The 15,671-nt window shown below is 40.6% G+C and overlaps 1 protein-coding gene across 2 annotated transcripts in view; it reads left to right on the top strand.

Moving 5' to 3' along the window:
* Positions 1-3,141, top strand: part of lmx1b.1 (LIM homeobox transcription factor 1, beta, gene 1) — a 110,051-nt gene extending 106,910 nt beyond the window's left edge. For both annotated transcript variants that reach the window (XM_002937873.5, XM_002937872.5), the window contains exon 8: positions 2,234-3,141. In XM_002937873.5, coding sequence (XP_002937919.1) covers positions 2,234-2,391 — 158 coding nt within the window. In that variant the 3' untranslated portion in view covers positions 2,392-3,141. The remainder of the gene's footprint in view (positions 1-2,233) is intronic.
* The last annotated feature ends 12,530 nt before the right edge of the window (positions 3,142-15,671 follow it).

Here is a 15,671-nt window from a genome sequence, read left to right as displayed (position 1 = left end):
TATATATTACATTCTGAAGTAACAAGGACAGTGCGTAGTCCTCTGAGGTTTAAAAACCCATAGCATCCAATCAGCAGTTAGCATTTACCAACGAAGCACAATTTAATTAATAAAAGCAAACATCTGATAGGTTGCTATGAGTGGCTAGCCTTGGATACAGTTTGACCTTATTACTACCAATACGAAAAATGTTGGGACACCGTGCAATGTGTAAATATTTGAAGGGAATGGGATGGTTTTCAAATGATTTAAACCCTATTTGAAATTGCAAATAGTACAAAGACAACATATCATATGCTGAAATTGATAAATGTTATTGTTTTCTGAAAAATATCTGCTCATTTAGAATTAGATGGCAGTAACAGGTTTCAAAATATATGTATTTTTTGGCCATTAATGTAAAAGGCAACATAAACATGGTGGTTGAAGCGTCTGGGTGGATAGAAACCAAGAGCAATTTAAGTGATACCACTGATGAAGTCCTACGTTGGGAGTTTACAGCCTAATTCAGAAGCAAAAGCTGATGCATAAGAAAAAATGTCCTCTGGTTAAATAGAAAGACATTTCCCTGGAAGACATTGGACTGTCTCAGACTGTCTCACTGTAAACTGCTCATTAATTGATCCTAGGTATTCTCCCTACGGAATGCATAAATTACTTACATAACTTATAAGTTACCCACTTGAGAAGCAGTACAAATGTATGGGGTTTGTTGCATGTTCTTGTTTAAGCCTGTCATATGATACGGTATTATTATGTAACCTGAAACACGCTGACATGGTATCTTCCAATGTATTACTCACCAAATCATTGGCAGCTACATTAATACATATACCAATATGCATGTTGTTACATTTACTGATACATTTGTAAGATTCCAGGCTGTAATCCTTACCACCTGACTCGGAGGTGCTGAGATAAAATAGCTGCCGAAAATGAATGAGAGATATTCTAGCAATTTTCTCAGACCACCTTTTCAAAATCCCCAGTCTTTGGATATATTTTCAAGCCAACTGGCCCTCAGATCTGTAAAAATCAGTGATTGGCTATCCTGGCTGCATGTTGTTCTTCATGATCCATTTGCTTCAATATGCCTTAATGGTCCTATATGTGGTCATTCAGAATTCTGGCATCCAAGCACTGAGTGTGCAGAATCGGCATCAGAATGAATTGTATACCTAGTGCCACCTATGCCTGCTATTAGCCTGGCTATTTGTGCAAATATAAGTGCCATATGTGGGCTACTAATGATATATACTATAACAGGACTGGTAGAACAGCGTGTTTAATCACAGTTGTGGTAGGGCCTTAAGCTTTTGTACAGTCTGTCAAAGACAACTGCCATATCGCTTATCTATATCAAAGAACTTCCATTGAAAACAATACCAGAAACTAGTGTCCATTAAGGGCTCTGGCACACGGGGAGATTAGTCGCCCGCGGGAAAACTCCCTGTTCGCGGGCGACTAATCTCTCCGAGTTGCCTTCCCCCTGCCATCCCACCGGCGAACATGTAAGTCGCCGGCGGGATGGCAGACGCGGCGGCGCGATTTCGCGCAAATCGCCCCGCCGCGTCTGCCATCCCACCAGCAACTTACATGTTCGCTGGTGGCATGGCAGGGGAAGGCAACTCGGGGAGATTAGTCGCCCGCGAACAGGGAGTTTTGCCGCGGGCGACTAATCTCCCTGTGTGCCAGAGCCCTAAAACTCTATGGGGCAGATTTAGTAATCCACGAACGGTCCGAAGGCGTTCTTTTCATAATGATTGGTATTTTTGCAACTTTTTTGTCGTTGCCACAACTTTTTCGTATGTTCCGTGACTTTTTCGTTGCCGTTGCAACTTTTTCATATATTTTCTGCAACTTTTTCGTCGCCGTCGCGGAAAAATCGTATTGGTTTTTCCGCCATTTACAATCGCTCAATACGAAAAAATTGCGGCGACGAAATAGTCGCACAAAATACGATAAAGTCGCGGCAGCGTCAAAAAAGTTGCGACAAATACAAAAAAATCCGATTTTTTCCCTTTCGGGATTCGGATTTGTGGATTAGTAAATCTCCCCCTATGTGTTATGCGTTTGGCCTCGATTTAGAGCCAGGTGGTACATCCTGGGCACAAAGATTATGTGCCATCTGTCTCTAAACAGGTTTTATGCATTAAATGTTCTTATTTTAGAAGGCTGTCAATAATGAATTGGTTAGTTGGCAATTAATAATAATGCTATGTTTCCATTACAGGCAACGACACCATATTCCACGACATTGACAGTGATACCTCGTTAACAAGCCTCAGTGATTGCTTTTTGGCATCTTCAGAGGTCACCTCAATGCAAGCCAGGGTGGGGAATCCCATTGACCGACTGTACTCAATGCAGAGTTCCTACTTTGCCTCATGAGAATTCCCTTTATTTTCCCCACCCCAACCGTCAACAACAACAATACAAAAAAAAACCCCAAAATGGACCCTCAGAGGCTATTAACAGCCATATCAGCACATTTGTCCTTCCCAGAATTCACGCCGGTGAGCAAATGTACGCAAGCAACAGAAGCAGCCACGCCGATACTTGCTGGAGCCACCAAGAGTATAAAGGAAAAAGCATGAGGAAGAGATATGAACTTTAGTTTCTTTTCAAAAGCAAAACCCACTATTGTATTAAAACTGTAAAAAAAGAAACCTACAGTATTTGTATAGAATTGTGTAAAAACTAGATCCCCCCCCTCACTAGAATAATCCAGATCCCAAGCCACTTCCTTGTCTCCTCTGCATGAATGTCACCGTGATGTGGAATTAACAAAATTTGAACTGTGAGAAGTTATTGTAAATTTTGATGTTTAATCTATTTTATTTTTTTCTTCCTATATTTTTTTTTTTTGTTTATTTGATTTTCTCCATAGACCAGAAGGTTAGTTTTTAGCCACTATATCCTACAAGAAGCCAATGATTGGTGAAAATCATTGCAACACAGGAAGGACTGCATGTTTTCTGGAGAGAGAGATCCATTTCTTTATTTTATTTTATTTTTTTTTTTTTTTTTAAATTAATGGTCTTCTGTTCCATAAGGTGCTTTACAGATGAAAAAAGGAAAAAAAAAACAGAAACAAAACAAACAAAAATCTTAATTTAATAAAACGTACAATGTTAACAAGTTTTGGTTTGTCATAGTGCTGAATATGGGCATGAATATTTGGTTTAAGAAATTAATTTTTTGCATTGCTGCTCCCTTTTACGTGTTTTGTGTCCTCTGGGGCATGTATATGTAAAGGTGGCCATACAAAGGCAAGTTATAGCAGCTCCTTCAGTCTGAGTAGGAGCAGCTTATCTGCCTGTGTATGGGGCTACCAACCAAAATCTCATTGGGGCAATGACCATCTTGGATCATTGGTGTGGTCCTCACCCCTATGGCCTTTATCTCTGTCACTGTGAATCCAATAGTTGAATGATTGGATCAACTCAATATCACCCACTTCAAGGTGAGCATATTAAGGAAACATCTACTCATTTAGTGATCTCACCAAATGAGTGGATCTTTCAATGTATGGGCAGCTTAAAGGGATGTTTCACCTTTAGGTTAACTTTTAGTATGTTTTAGAATAACCTATTTGTAGCAACAGAGTCGAATTAGGGGTGCAGGGCCCCGCACCCCCCAAGGTGCCTCCTTCGGCAGCATCCACCGCAGGAGCCCCCTCCGCTGCACACCCCTAACCCTGTCCAACAACCTTTCCCTGAACACGCGTATGTGAATCGCGTCAGGTGAAGACATTGGAGGCCAGAGGAAGCGGCAATAGGGTCGGGTCTGGGCTGCTGGGGCCCACGTAGGCCGGGGCCCACCGGGCATTGTCCCGGCGTCCCAGTCTAGAAACTTTGCAACTGGTGTTCACTTTTTCAAGTTTTTACATTTGTCTTCTGACTCTTTCCAGCTTTAAAATGAGGATCACTGCAGCCAAAAACTGTTGCTCTGTGAGGCTACAATTTTGTTGGTTGGTTTTATTACTTATCTTCCTATGCATGAAGGTGGCCACACACATGGCGATTTGCGATGGTCGCACGAAAGATCGTACAATCAGCCACAAACCATTTCAGGGCTGAAACGGCAGATAAGGAGGTAGATTTTTGTCAGACGCTTTCTATGGCGCCCGATCAAAATCTTTTAACTGGCCCGATCGGCGAGTCGGCCGATATCAGCAGCTTCCTGCGATATCGGTCGACTCGCCGACTTGCCATACACGCACCGAATATCATACGAAACGAGGTTTTGTACGATATTATCGGTGCGTGTATGGCCAGCTTGAGGCCCTCTTCTAATCATATTGCCATCTGTCATTCAAACCACTACCTGGTTGCTAGGGTAAAAATTACACTAGCAACAAGATAGCTGCTACAATACCAATCTGGAGAGCTGCTAAACAAAAAGCTAAATAACTGAAAAAACATAGCAACAAATTTAACAAACTATCTCAAAATAGCAATGTCTACATCATACTACTTCATTTAAAAGTGAACAACCCCTTTAAAAGGGTACCTGTCACCCTAAGAAATACTTCCAAATTTTTTTCTATCATGTTATTCAAGTAAAATAAACTTCACTTACACTACATACATTATTTAAATCTTGTTGTCGTGGAATGACATAACTACAGCAAGCAGGCAGGAGCTATTGCAACAAAATAAGACAGTGAGGGGGGAGGGGTGAAGTGAGGAGGGCAGTGACAGCTAGATAGTGCTGAATAGAAAGTGAAAGTAATTGTTGCCCCGTCTCTATACCTAAAGCATAGAGGCGGGGCAGGCAATATATGATTGACAGCTGGGATTTCTAAATGCCTTTATAATAGGTATGGATGTGTTAATAAAAAAAGGAATTTGGATTTTATGTTTAATTTGAACAGGACAGTTTTTTATGTCCAGGTGACAGGTTCACTCTAAGTAAGAGACAGTTTTCTGATTGTAGGAGATGCTAATGTATTCTGTTAGTACCAGCTACACAGAAAGGCTCCATTTGTAAGGCTAATCACATGGGGTGTTTTATCCAATAGTGTTAATTTGCCCTGGGGCAAATTTTGCCTGTTTTTAGGGTGAAATCTGCCATCTCTGAGCATTGACAGGTGGATGCAGTTTCTGTCACTGCTCACAGAACATGAAGGGGCAGACTGGAAATTTCTCCACCAGAGGAAAAAAATATCTTTACTATAAATCTCCCATAGGGTCCATTTTAAGCAGATAATTATTTTGTAATTATTTTCTTTTTTCAATCTTATTCTATAAGCTGTATCAGTCACACATGATCTTTTCTTTCTTCCAACTTACCCCTCCCTATCTACACTATATCTTTTTGTTCATGTTCACCTGTTGTATTGATTTCTGATTTATTATCCTGTTGCTTTTCTACCTTCTGCTGTTTATATATTGTTCCAGCAACCTGGGGTCTCTTATCCTATGTTTTCCCCTCCTCCAGATTTGTGAGCCCTTCTCCACCTTCTCAATCCATATCCACCTTTACCACCTCTCTCATTTCCTTCCTTCAATGCCCCCTTCACTTTCCCATGCATTTTCTCATATTTAGCTTCCCCACCTCCCTATAGAGCTCCCACAGGAGCAAAGCAGCTAAACTTAAGGCACACAGGGGTTATTATAATACAGGGACCACTTTAACTCAATTTTTGTTCCAGCATAATGAACTTTAAATAGTCGTGGGATGTACTGGCAGATATCTGAGATTCTACAACAACCATCTAAATTCATCGTTTACAACCTAAATGACTACTAATATACAAAAATGCCTTCTTCACAATATTAGGCTTTTGTTAATTTGACAGCTCTGCCATCTTACCTTATTCAGAGGCTTAAGCATGTGCAGCGGAGTACAGGCATGGGACCTGTTATCCAGAATGCTCAGGACCTGGGGTTTTCCAGATAAGGGACCTTTCCATAATTTCCCTAAGTGGCTGCTGTGCATGCTGCCCCCTCCAGAGGGTCCAGCACATTGTTTTTATGACACTGTCCTTATTCCAATATCAATGTATGTATGTACAGTATATCTTTATTTATATAGTGCTACTTATGTACGCAGCGCTGTACTAAGATAAATAGATAAATACAAAGTATAACAATAAATACAAGGTACAGTTGCAATAAGTTCAGAGTCAAGAGGATGGAGGTCCCTGCCCCGTAGAGCTTACAATCTAGATATACATCAATTTATGACATACACTCCATGCTCAGGGTAATACTCCCGCTCAGGGTACAATACATATGCGATCTCTAAACAAGTGCTATGTAATATAAAAACTAGTTAATAGACAGGGTACTGCCACTTGTTCTGCATATCATTCAAAGAACAAGCGCTCAGTGTAAAATATACACAATACAATTATTGTCTGCATTTATCTGCTGTGTAATCCCCCTTAGGGTATCAAATCAATATGACAAGCTGATGATCAGTGTGAGTTTTACCCTAAGATAGACTCTTGAGATTAACGTCTGACCTCTGGCCTGGTGGATTTTATTTCTCAAGTGTCCAACAAGGGTCAGCAGGGAATAGAAAGGGTTTAAACAAAGAAAGAATGAAGGCTGGCTCAATAACACGGACCTTCTGTGGCAAATAAAGAGGGTTTCAGCACCTGCCGAATTATAGATGCCAATTACACATCAGGGAGAAGAGATGTCAGAGGTCAGCAAGCAGTTTATTGCTTTATGCCCCTAATGATTGTGCTCACATTTAACCCTTGCAGTGTCAGAGGGGGGGAAACATTCTGATAAATTCAGCAGGAACCTTTCCATCACGCTTAATTAGCTGGGTGAATTACAGAAGGAGAGTCATTAGGCAGAAAATATGATAAATTGCTTTGTAGAAGAGGCAGAGCACTTTGTGAGATCCTTGTTATGGAGAGTGGAGCGGTAGAGCTGCGCTCAGGGGCTGTTCAAATAGAATTGATCTAAATGATGGCTTTAAATGATGACACTCTGATGATGCATGGCTGGGATCAGGATTTAGATGTGGAATAATTTGCAGTCTGGTGGGGGGGAGAAATTTCAATATATTAAAAAAGCAGAGCAGCCAAACTTATGGCGACTAGCTGTTGAGAACTACTATCCCTAGAATTCTCCACCAGATTCTGGCAGTCTTAATGCAAAGGAATTTAAGCTACAGGACATGTTTGTAAAGTTGCTGCTTTGCTGAACACTGAATGGCTATTTAGCAGCAAATGTAGATGCATGCTGTATGGCTGCACAGAAACCAGTGGAGTCTGCACCATGTATCTAAATCAACTGCTCATTAGCCATGCAGGGTGTAAAGTTAAAATGTGCCCAGCTAATTTTTTGTGAATTTAGGCTGATGCTACACTTAGGGGCAGATTCATGAAATCACGAGTTCGAATCCCGAATGGGATAAATTCGGATTGGATACGAAAATTTCTGAAGATCGCAAATATCACAAAAATGCTTAAGAAAAAATCATATTAGTCACGATAATATGGTATTGGCGATCCGAAAGTCACAAAATTTTCGTAACGAACGATCGTAAACAGATCGGAAACCTTTCTGGGTTTTTTTGTGCAAGCGTACGAAAAAGTTGTGCGGGTGAAAATACGCTCGAAGCGTTCGAATGAACGCGCCGAGCGTTTGTGTCTTAGTAAATCTGTCCCTTAGCGTATGGCGTATATGTTTTCGGCAAGCCGAAAATTGCTTGCCGAAAATAGCACCATATGCTCCTACCTGTGCCTGCACCCCAATGAATAGAATACACTCAGGTGCAGGCACATGTAGCCAATATCCGCCGAAGATATGAAATCTCGCGTTTTTTGGTGGATATCGGTTACATGTGCCTGCACCCGAGCGTATTTCATTCATTCGGGTGAAGGCACAAGGTAGGGTAAATCTAAAGTAGCAGGGCGTATTCTCGGCAAGCGTTTTTCAGCTTGCCTGCGTGGCATCAGATTTAAGTGCACTCAAATACAAGAGCTGACTGATTTGGCGCATGAAACATATAAAAAGAATGTTGTGATCAAGGCATTCTTTTAAATGCACCATGCAGCATTTTTTTGATGCATGTTCAGAACATACTAAAATTAGGGTTGCCACTTTACCCCTTTATTAGCCAAATATTGAAGCCACATCCTGCATGGCTAGCTTGCAATTAATTTAGATGCAAATAAATAAAGCCACACAGGATATGGATTCAATATGTGGCCAGTATTAAAGGGGTGAGGTAGCAACTCTAACGGAAATAGAAAAATGCATAGTAAACACACTCACTCATGTTAAAAATAAATATAAACTTTTTCATAATGCAATTCCACAGAGCCTATGCGTTAGAGCCCTTAAAGGGATGAGGGTTAAGTCTACATGCATTGGAACAAGGTAAAATCCTCTAAACACGGGTGGAAGTTACTGTGGGCACCAATGGCTGAATTCACAAAACTTAAGTTATCTGCAGTTAGCCTTGGTTGGTCAACTGCAGTGACACTACTGAAAGCAAACCTCTGATTGGTTTCTATTTCAGTTTAGTGAATTCCAACTCAAATGACTTAGCATACCCTACCTCAGTGATCCCCAACCAGTGACTCAGGGCAACATGTTGCTCCCCAACCCCTTGGATGTTGCTCTCAGTGCCCCCAAACCAGGTAGTTATTTTTGAATTCCTGACTTGGGGGCAAGTTTTGGGTTGAATAAAAACAAGATTTCCTACCAAATAAAGCCCCCTGTAAGCTGATAGTGTGCATAGAGTCTGCCTAATAGCCAATCTTAGCCCTTATTTGGCACCTCCATGAACTTTTATGGTGCTTGTGTTGCTCCCCAAGTCTTTTTACATTTGACTGTGGCTCACGAGTAAGAAAGGCTGGGAACTCCTGCCCTACCTTATAAAAAACAACATGGAGCAGGGTGCAGGCTTCCAAACTTTCCCCTGAAACCCCTATGGTAAGATGGGCAGGTGGATCATCAAGTGGATGGGCATTTGTAAATAGGCTTTGAGTGTTAGGGCTTGTACTGACAAGCGTCCCATGGTTCCCCTGTGTTGTGTTGTCCTGCGTTTCACTGCAAGGGGAGCATAGAAACAAGCACATCCTATTTTTCTGAATACGCCGACACTCACACAGGTGCATGTAAGCGCCAAACACAGGTGGGATGCAGCATGTTGTGCCTACCTGCATTCACCAGTAACATGCGCCTGTGTGAGTATAGGCGTATTAGGAAGAATAGGATGCATTTGTTCCTGCGCTCCCCTGCTGTGGAATGCAGAAGAATACAATGCAGGGAAGGGCAGAAACAAATGCTCGTCTGTACGAGCCCTTGTGTGCTCATACTGATGGGTGTTTCCAACCTGTGTTTCCCTGAGGTGGAGATCTCCTGAGTTCCACTGCAGGGGAGCTGAGGATGAAATGCATCCCATTCTTTCTTACTAGCCCCTACTGACACAGGCACAACACAGTTGAATGCAACATGATACGTTCCACCTGCATTCAGTGCTTACGTGCACCTGTGTCAGTCTGGGCCGGTAAGAAAGAAAGGGATACGTTTTGTCCTGCGCTTCCCTGCGGTGGAACCCAGGAGAACTTCACTGCAGGGGAACACAGGGTGAAACGCTCAATCTGTACAAGCCCTAACTACATTCAGCCTGTAAGCTATAAGCACAAGTCAGTTCAGGTGACATTTGATAAACAACTATTTTACTTATAAATATATTCCTTCTCCAGTAAGTCATTTGGAACTGGACGTTTGTGAATTTGGTGTTATTTTATTTAACTTCCACCCAACCTTTTGATGTGGGGCTATAGCAATTTTAGTTGTCTTGTTCCTTTTAATTCATCTATTTGATATATTATCCAGTATAGGTACAGGTATGGGACCTGTTATCCAGAATGCTTGGGACCTGGGGTTTTCCGGATAAGGGATCTTTCCGTAATTTGGATCTCCATAACTTAAGTCTGCTAAAAATCATTTAAATATTGAATAAACCCAATAGGATTAATTATATCTTAGTTGGGATCAAGGACAAGGTACTGTTTTATTATTCCAAAGAAAAAGATAATATGGTTTAACATTTTAAATTATTTGATTAAAATGGACTTGGAGATTGCCTTCCTGTAATTCAGAGGTTTTCATGATAAAGGGTTTATGAATAAAGGATCCTATAGCTGTAATATTTTTTGATTCTTTTGAATGGACTGCTGGAACCAAGAATCTATATTGTTTTCTGTTTGTAATAATATTGCCAACAATGTAGATTCTAGGGGCAGAACTACATGGGAGACTTTGTTCAGATAGACTTAAATGCCCCACAACATCTTGCAATTTGTTGGATACTTCAAAATATGACCAGACAAGTTGTGAACTACATGAAGGACCCTAAAGCATTTCCCATTGTTTCCTACTGGACAGTTTGCAGATATAGTTACATAGGGTTGAAAAAACACCAGAGTCCATCAAGTTCAACCCTTCCAATGAAACCCAGCACCCACAAACCTATACTTACCAATCTATACACTCTCATATATAAACTATATATAATATGGTAATATGATAATATGGTATGTCCCATAGAAAGCAATTTACCCCATTTTAGCCCAGCACAAATAGGTGGCCATATATTTTATGTAGTGAGATAACATACCCATGGGTATGTATGACAATATGCACTGCTTCAGTTATTTGCTACAGCTACAGTCCTTGCCCTGCACTGTTTCTTGTACCAGGGGGTTTCCAGAAAGGGCTTTGGGTGAGCAGCCACAGCAATAAGGCTTGGCTTCCAATTAAACTCTTCCATAGGCATGGGTAGCAATGGGACAGGTATGTACCTAAATTGGAAAAAAAAGGAACAATCTGCTCAATTAATTTGTTTAGAGAAAATCACCAGTTCTTTACGAAGCAATGTAATGCTGAATTGCAATGTTTTGGGGTGGCACTTGCATTCTTTTTTCCTATTAAAGAGGATTATTTCATTCTAATTTCAGCTTTCCAACATAAGCAGTATCTGTCTGTCCTTTGTGTTTCTCTGTCGGTGTATTGGAGGAACTGGAGCCTGACACAATATTATAAATTTCTAACAAGTTTGTTTGTCAAATATTTGACAACAAATGTATAAAAATCTATACCTAAAATGATGCATTTAAATAGTTATGTTTTTTTACATTTGTTTCATGACATTATGGAATCTAACTGGTCCTAATCTTGCATGGGTGTACCTGACCATTCATCACACAGTACTTCCCTGGGGCATGCATTTTGTACATAGGACCTGTACTATAGGTGAGGCAAGGTCACACTCCTTGGATCTCAGACGTTTGAATTCATTTAGTGCTAGAATGCCTTGAAACCTTAGGGGTAATCACCTGCTAGTCAGGCAACAAACTTTGATTGTAGGCTTTGCTGGATAGTAAGTAGCCATGCCTGAAAAACTGCACTCACCAATGTATAACTGGCTATAGAAGTTACTAATAGGGAATATGGGTGGCATGTTAAGAATTTGACCTATGCAATTGTACCTGCCCTGTGCAGGTAAAACACTGGGCACAGATACTTTTTTTGTGTAGGCTGACAAATCACACAGCTTGGGAAAACTGTGTTTCCCTTTTGGAATTATTATGTGTTGCTGGAGCATATAAAACTTGGGGGTCATTAACAGGTGCAATCCGCCTTTGCGTTCTCCTGATTGAACTTGTGCTTGTGCTCAGGATGGTATTAATGAGGGGCAGGTCTTGCAGGGTGCAATAGAGCCCTACAATTACCTTTAGCCCTATGGAAGGCATCTTGCAACTTCCTTTGCTGCACTGCCAGATTATTAATCCTGCACAAATTACAGAATGCAGCCAGACCCACTTTCACTTGCACCTAGGGTAACCACCATTTATGAAACAAAATAGTGGCCTTTCTATACTTCTTTTTTTCCCTATAAATAACATTCTTGTCCGGCAACATATTTACTGACCAGGTGGCAACCCTAGTTGCACCCAGGCTTCATGTAAATAAGCCCACTTGTTCAGCTACTGGTATTTTTGTTTGGTCATAACCTATACAAAAATGCTACAAGATGGGTTAATTCCCCAGTTAACAACTTTAATGCAACTATTAAGCTCTGGAACTAGTAAAAGCTGGCAATGTGATACCTAGCAAATCCCAAATTGTTGGCTCTCTAATTCTTGTACAATTTAATTCACTTTTCCTACAAGTTATTGCTCCTACACTTTTATCACTGCCTCCAGCTTAACCCCATTCCAGTTAAGAACATTATGCATTTTGTTGCCAAATGAAAAAAATCAACAGTTTGTATAAGCAAATGTAAACATATTACTTACTGGCTGGGGTATGAGAGAACTTCCGCACACATGTACTGTCATTTCTGATTGGCAGGAGGACCTGGGCAACTGGCATCTGGGTAAGGCTGAACTTCGTGCAATACAGAAGTTCTCTGCGCTGGGCTGGAACCATTATTTGAATTCCCTTTGGGTAGTGCAAGGGCAGAGCTTCCACAACTCTGGATCGTAGGTATATAGAATAAAGGTTTAGCACAGGTGATTTACTTTTCAATTTTTTCATATAGCATAAATGTCTCAAACACAGAGCAGCATTTCACCCCCACCCCAACAAAAATGAAGTCTGTTGGGTAACCCAGGGTCAAATGTGATATAATTTACAGGATATCCATGCCCAATGGGTGGGTCAAACAGTGCCATTGTGTTTTGGTATGTCCCACCTGTGGTAATGATACAGCTGACTGGATGATCCTAAGGAATTTAGTTGCATTAGGGGCAAAGATGATATCCTATAATATATGTCACAAAGGAACGTGAAGAATTCAGTGCCTTACATAATGAATTGGACCCTTAATCAATTTTTTTTTAATGTGACTGATGCACAAGAAATATTTGGTGTCCATAAGTATTTAATCACTTTGCTTGAGGATTTAAAGAACAAGAATGCCCTGATTCACTGGGATGTGCTAATATCTTCAATTCTAGTGCTCATTTTATAAAACAATATGCACTGGCCCAGAGAAAATATTTATGCAGCTCTGTCATCTTATATACCTTTCCTAGGTGTCCCTCTTCAGACACAGACGTGCAGATGCGCATTAGTAGTTCAAATTGAACTGCTGTAAATGTCTAAGTCACCACCATGGGCACCTGGAAATGGTAAGTAAAATGGCCCAGTGCTGCACTATGTTTTTTTCATTCATGCATTTTTCTCATAAGAATAGGGAAAACATTTAGATATTCAATTCACTGCAGGGTGGCTAATGTATTGGCACCAACCCCCTATTGAATCAGGATGCTTAGAACTGGTCAGGGGTCTGAAAACTTTTGCAAGACACCTCAGAGGCATCTCAGGGTTCAGGTAGAGCAGACATTTCGTGTCTATTTTCTGTTAGGCAAAGCAGACATAGATATGTGCCAAGGTGACAAATGTTTGACTTGGCCCCAACAACTAAAACAACCTGTTTAACCCCTTGGTATGGAGAACAATGGAAGGTCAGAGCAGGGTGTTTCTTTAATGTGCAAAGGAGTTTGCCTATCTGTACTACTGTGTAACTACAGGGGGTGCAGCGTTTGTCACCCTTCCCCTCATGGGGATCCATGGTTTTAACAAGATATTGAAATGTTGAGAGAAACTATAATCCTACATGCAGTAGATGAACAATATGGTTAAATAGGGTGAAAATTTGTGTTTAAGTTTGACAAGTTGTAGCTCAGAACCAGTTGCCCCATAATTATAAAACTACAGGTATTGGACCCATTATCCAAAACGCTCGGGACCAAGGGTATTCCGGATAAGGGGCTTTCCATAATTTGGATCTCCATACATTAAGTCTACTAAAGAATCAATAAAACATTAATTAAACCCTATGGGATTGTTTTTCATCCAATAAGGATTATTTATATCTAAATTGGGATCAATTACAAGGTACTGTTTTATTATTAAAAAAAGGAAATCAGCTTTAAAATTCTGAATTATTTAATTAAAATGGAGTCTATGGGAGATGGGCATTCTGTAATTCAGAGCTTTCTGGATAACGGGTTTCCGGATAAGGGATCCCATACCTGTACCTGTAATTCAACATTAGACGTGGTACAGTTAAACCAGTTTCTGCAAACATAATGCAGAATAATGATTGGAACAGTTCTACAAGTGGTGCTTGAAAGTTTATATTCCCTTTTCCCTGTTTTTCACTTGAGGCTAATGGTGGCCATACACGTAGCTATTTTCAATAGTGATGAGCGAATTTTTTTCACCAGGCATGGATTCGCAGAGAATTTCCGCATTTCGCCATTGGCTGTTTCACAAATTTTATGACAAAGCGAAACGGGACAGATTCGCTCATCACAAATTTTCAATCTTTCGTGCGACCAATGGTCACAGGAAAGATCGTTCCCACCCTCCACAGACGTTCAGGGCTGAATCATCAGATACGGAGGTAGAAACAATAGGAATTCTACCGCCTTCTGCCGATTCAGCCCTGAACGTAGATTCAATGGCGCCCGATCAAAATCTTTTAACCTAGCAGATCGACCTTAAAGATCATGCACAGTTGACGTTGATCTGGCACTGATTACAGATGTACATTGGTTGAGTATATTTGGCTTTTATTTGTACATTGTTAATTCCAGAAACAATAAAAAGCAGTTTTAGCTTTATATATAGCCATATCGGGCTGCTGAAAAAGCCTTTTCTATTCCGTCAGGATGGAGAATTATAAGCCTGCACATAGATCCTCCTACATACTGAGGATGATGATAGCCGCATGATATGTTGTATAAGATTTAGTCTACCTAGTATTAAGTAAATTGTACAGTCGGTTGTGTTACTTGAACTGGAAGATATTTGTGGAAAATGGTAGGCTGAGTGCATATTGATTCTATGTTAATTGTGTATTCAGGTTTCAATAGAGATGTGATTGCTGGATGTGTTGGTTAACCTGAAGGGTTTCTCTTTCCTTTGAAGTTGATGTTTGACATACAATTAATGAACACTCAGATAGCTGATAACAAAAGGAAGCATTTCAGTTTCGTCCAATCCCTACAAAATTACTAGTAATTTAAAGAAACACAAAAATATATTTTACATGTAAAAACAAGGTGTAATGTTTAATTAATTACACTTGTGTTAAAAACTATTTTTATTAAGATATAATCATGCTTTTAGTTAAACTAAGGGCGAGGAGACACAGTGCCTATAATCTCTTCTCTTGGCCCTGAGTTTTTGGCCAGACAGAGAGGACGTTTTCCAGGCCGATCTCTGATTCGCTCTGCTCTGTGTCCCCACACTCGGGCGGTTGCCGCAGTTTTTAATGCAGGGACATGGAGGAGCATAGGCAAGCGGATACATACACAGGCCTCTAAAAGCTGCAGACGAGTCAGCAGCTTATAGTTTGTGTATGAGGCTGTCTGATGTTCCTTAACACACAATATCTGGGCAAAAATCTGGTAGATGTCGTTTTTACAGGTTTGAAAATGCCATTGGAGCAAGGACCGCATCGGCTTGTTGATGCATTCTTTTACCCATTGGTTGTATGCCCTTTATTGTGATCTGAACGTTTCTGAGGGCCAAATGATTGGATCACCCCAAAATCACCCAAATCAAGGTGGGCATATTGGGGAAAGATTCAATCATTTGGCAACCTCGCTGAATGAGCAAATCTTTCAATGTATGGCCACCTTAAGGGTCTACAATTCAGCCTGCCTCCTC

This window comes from Xenopus tropicalis, chromosome 8, assembly GCF_000004195.4.
Source record: "Xenopus tropicalis strain Nigerian chromosome 8, UCB_Xtro_10.0, whole genome shotgun sequence".
NCBI lineage: Eukaryota > Metazoa > Chordata > Amphibia > Anura > Pipidae > Xenopus > Xenopus tropicalis.
The sequence above is the reverse complement of the archived record's forward strand: the minus strand, read 5'-3'. Positions and strand labels throughout refer to the sequence as shown.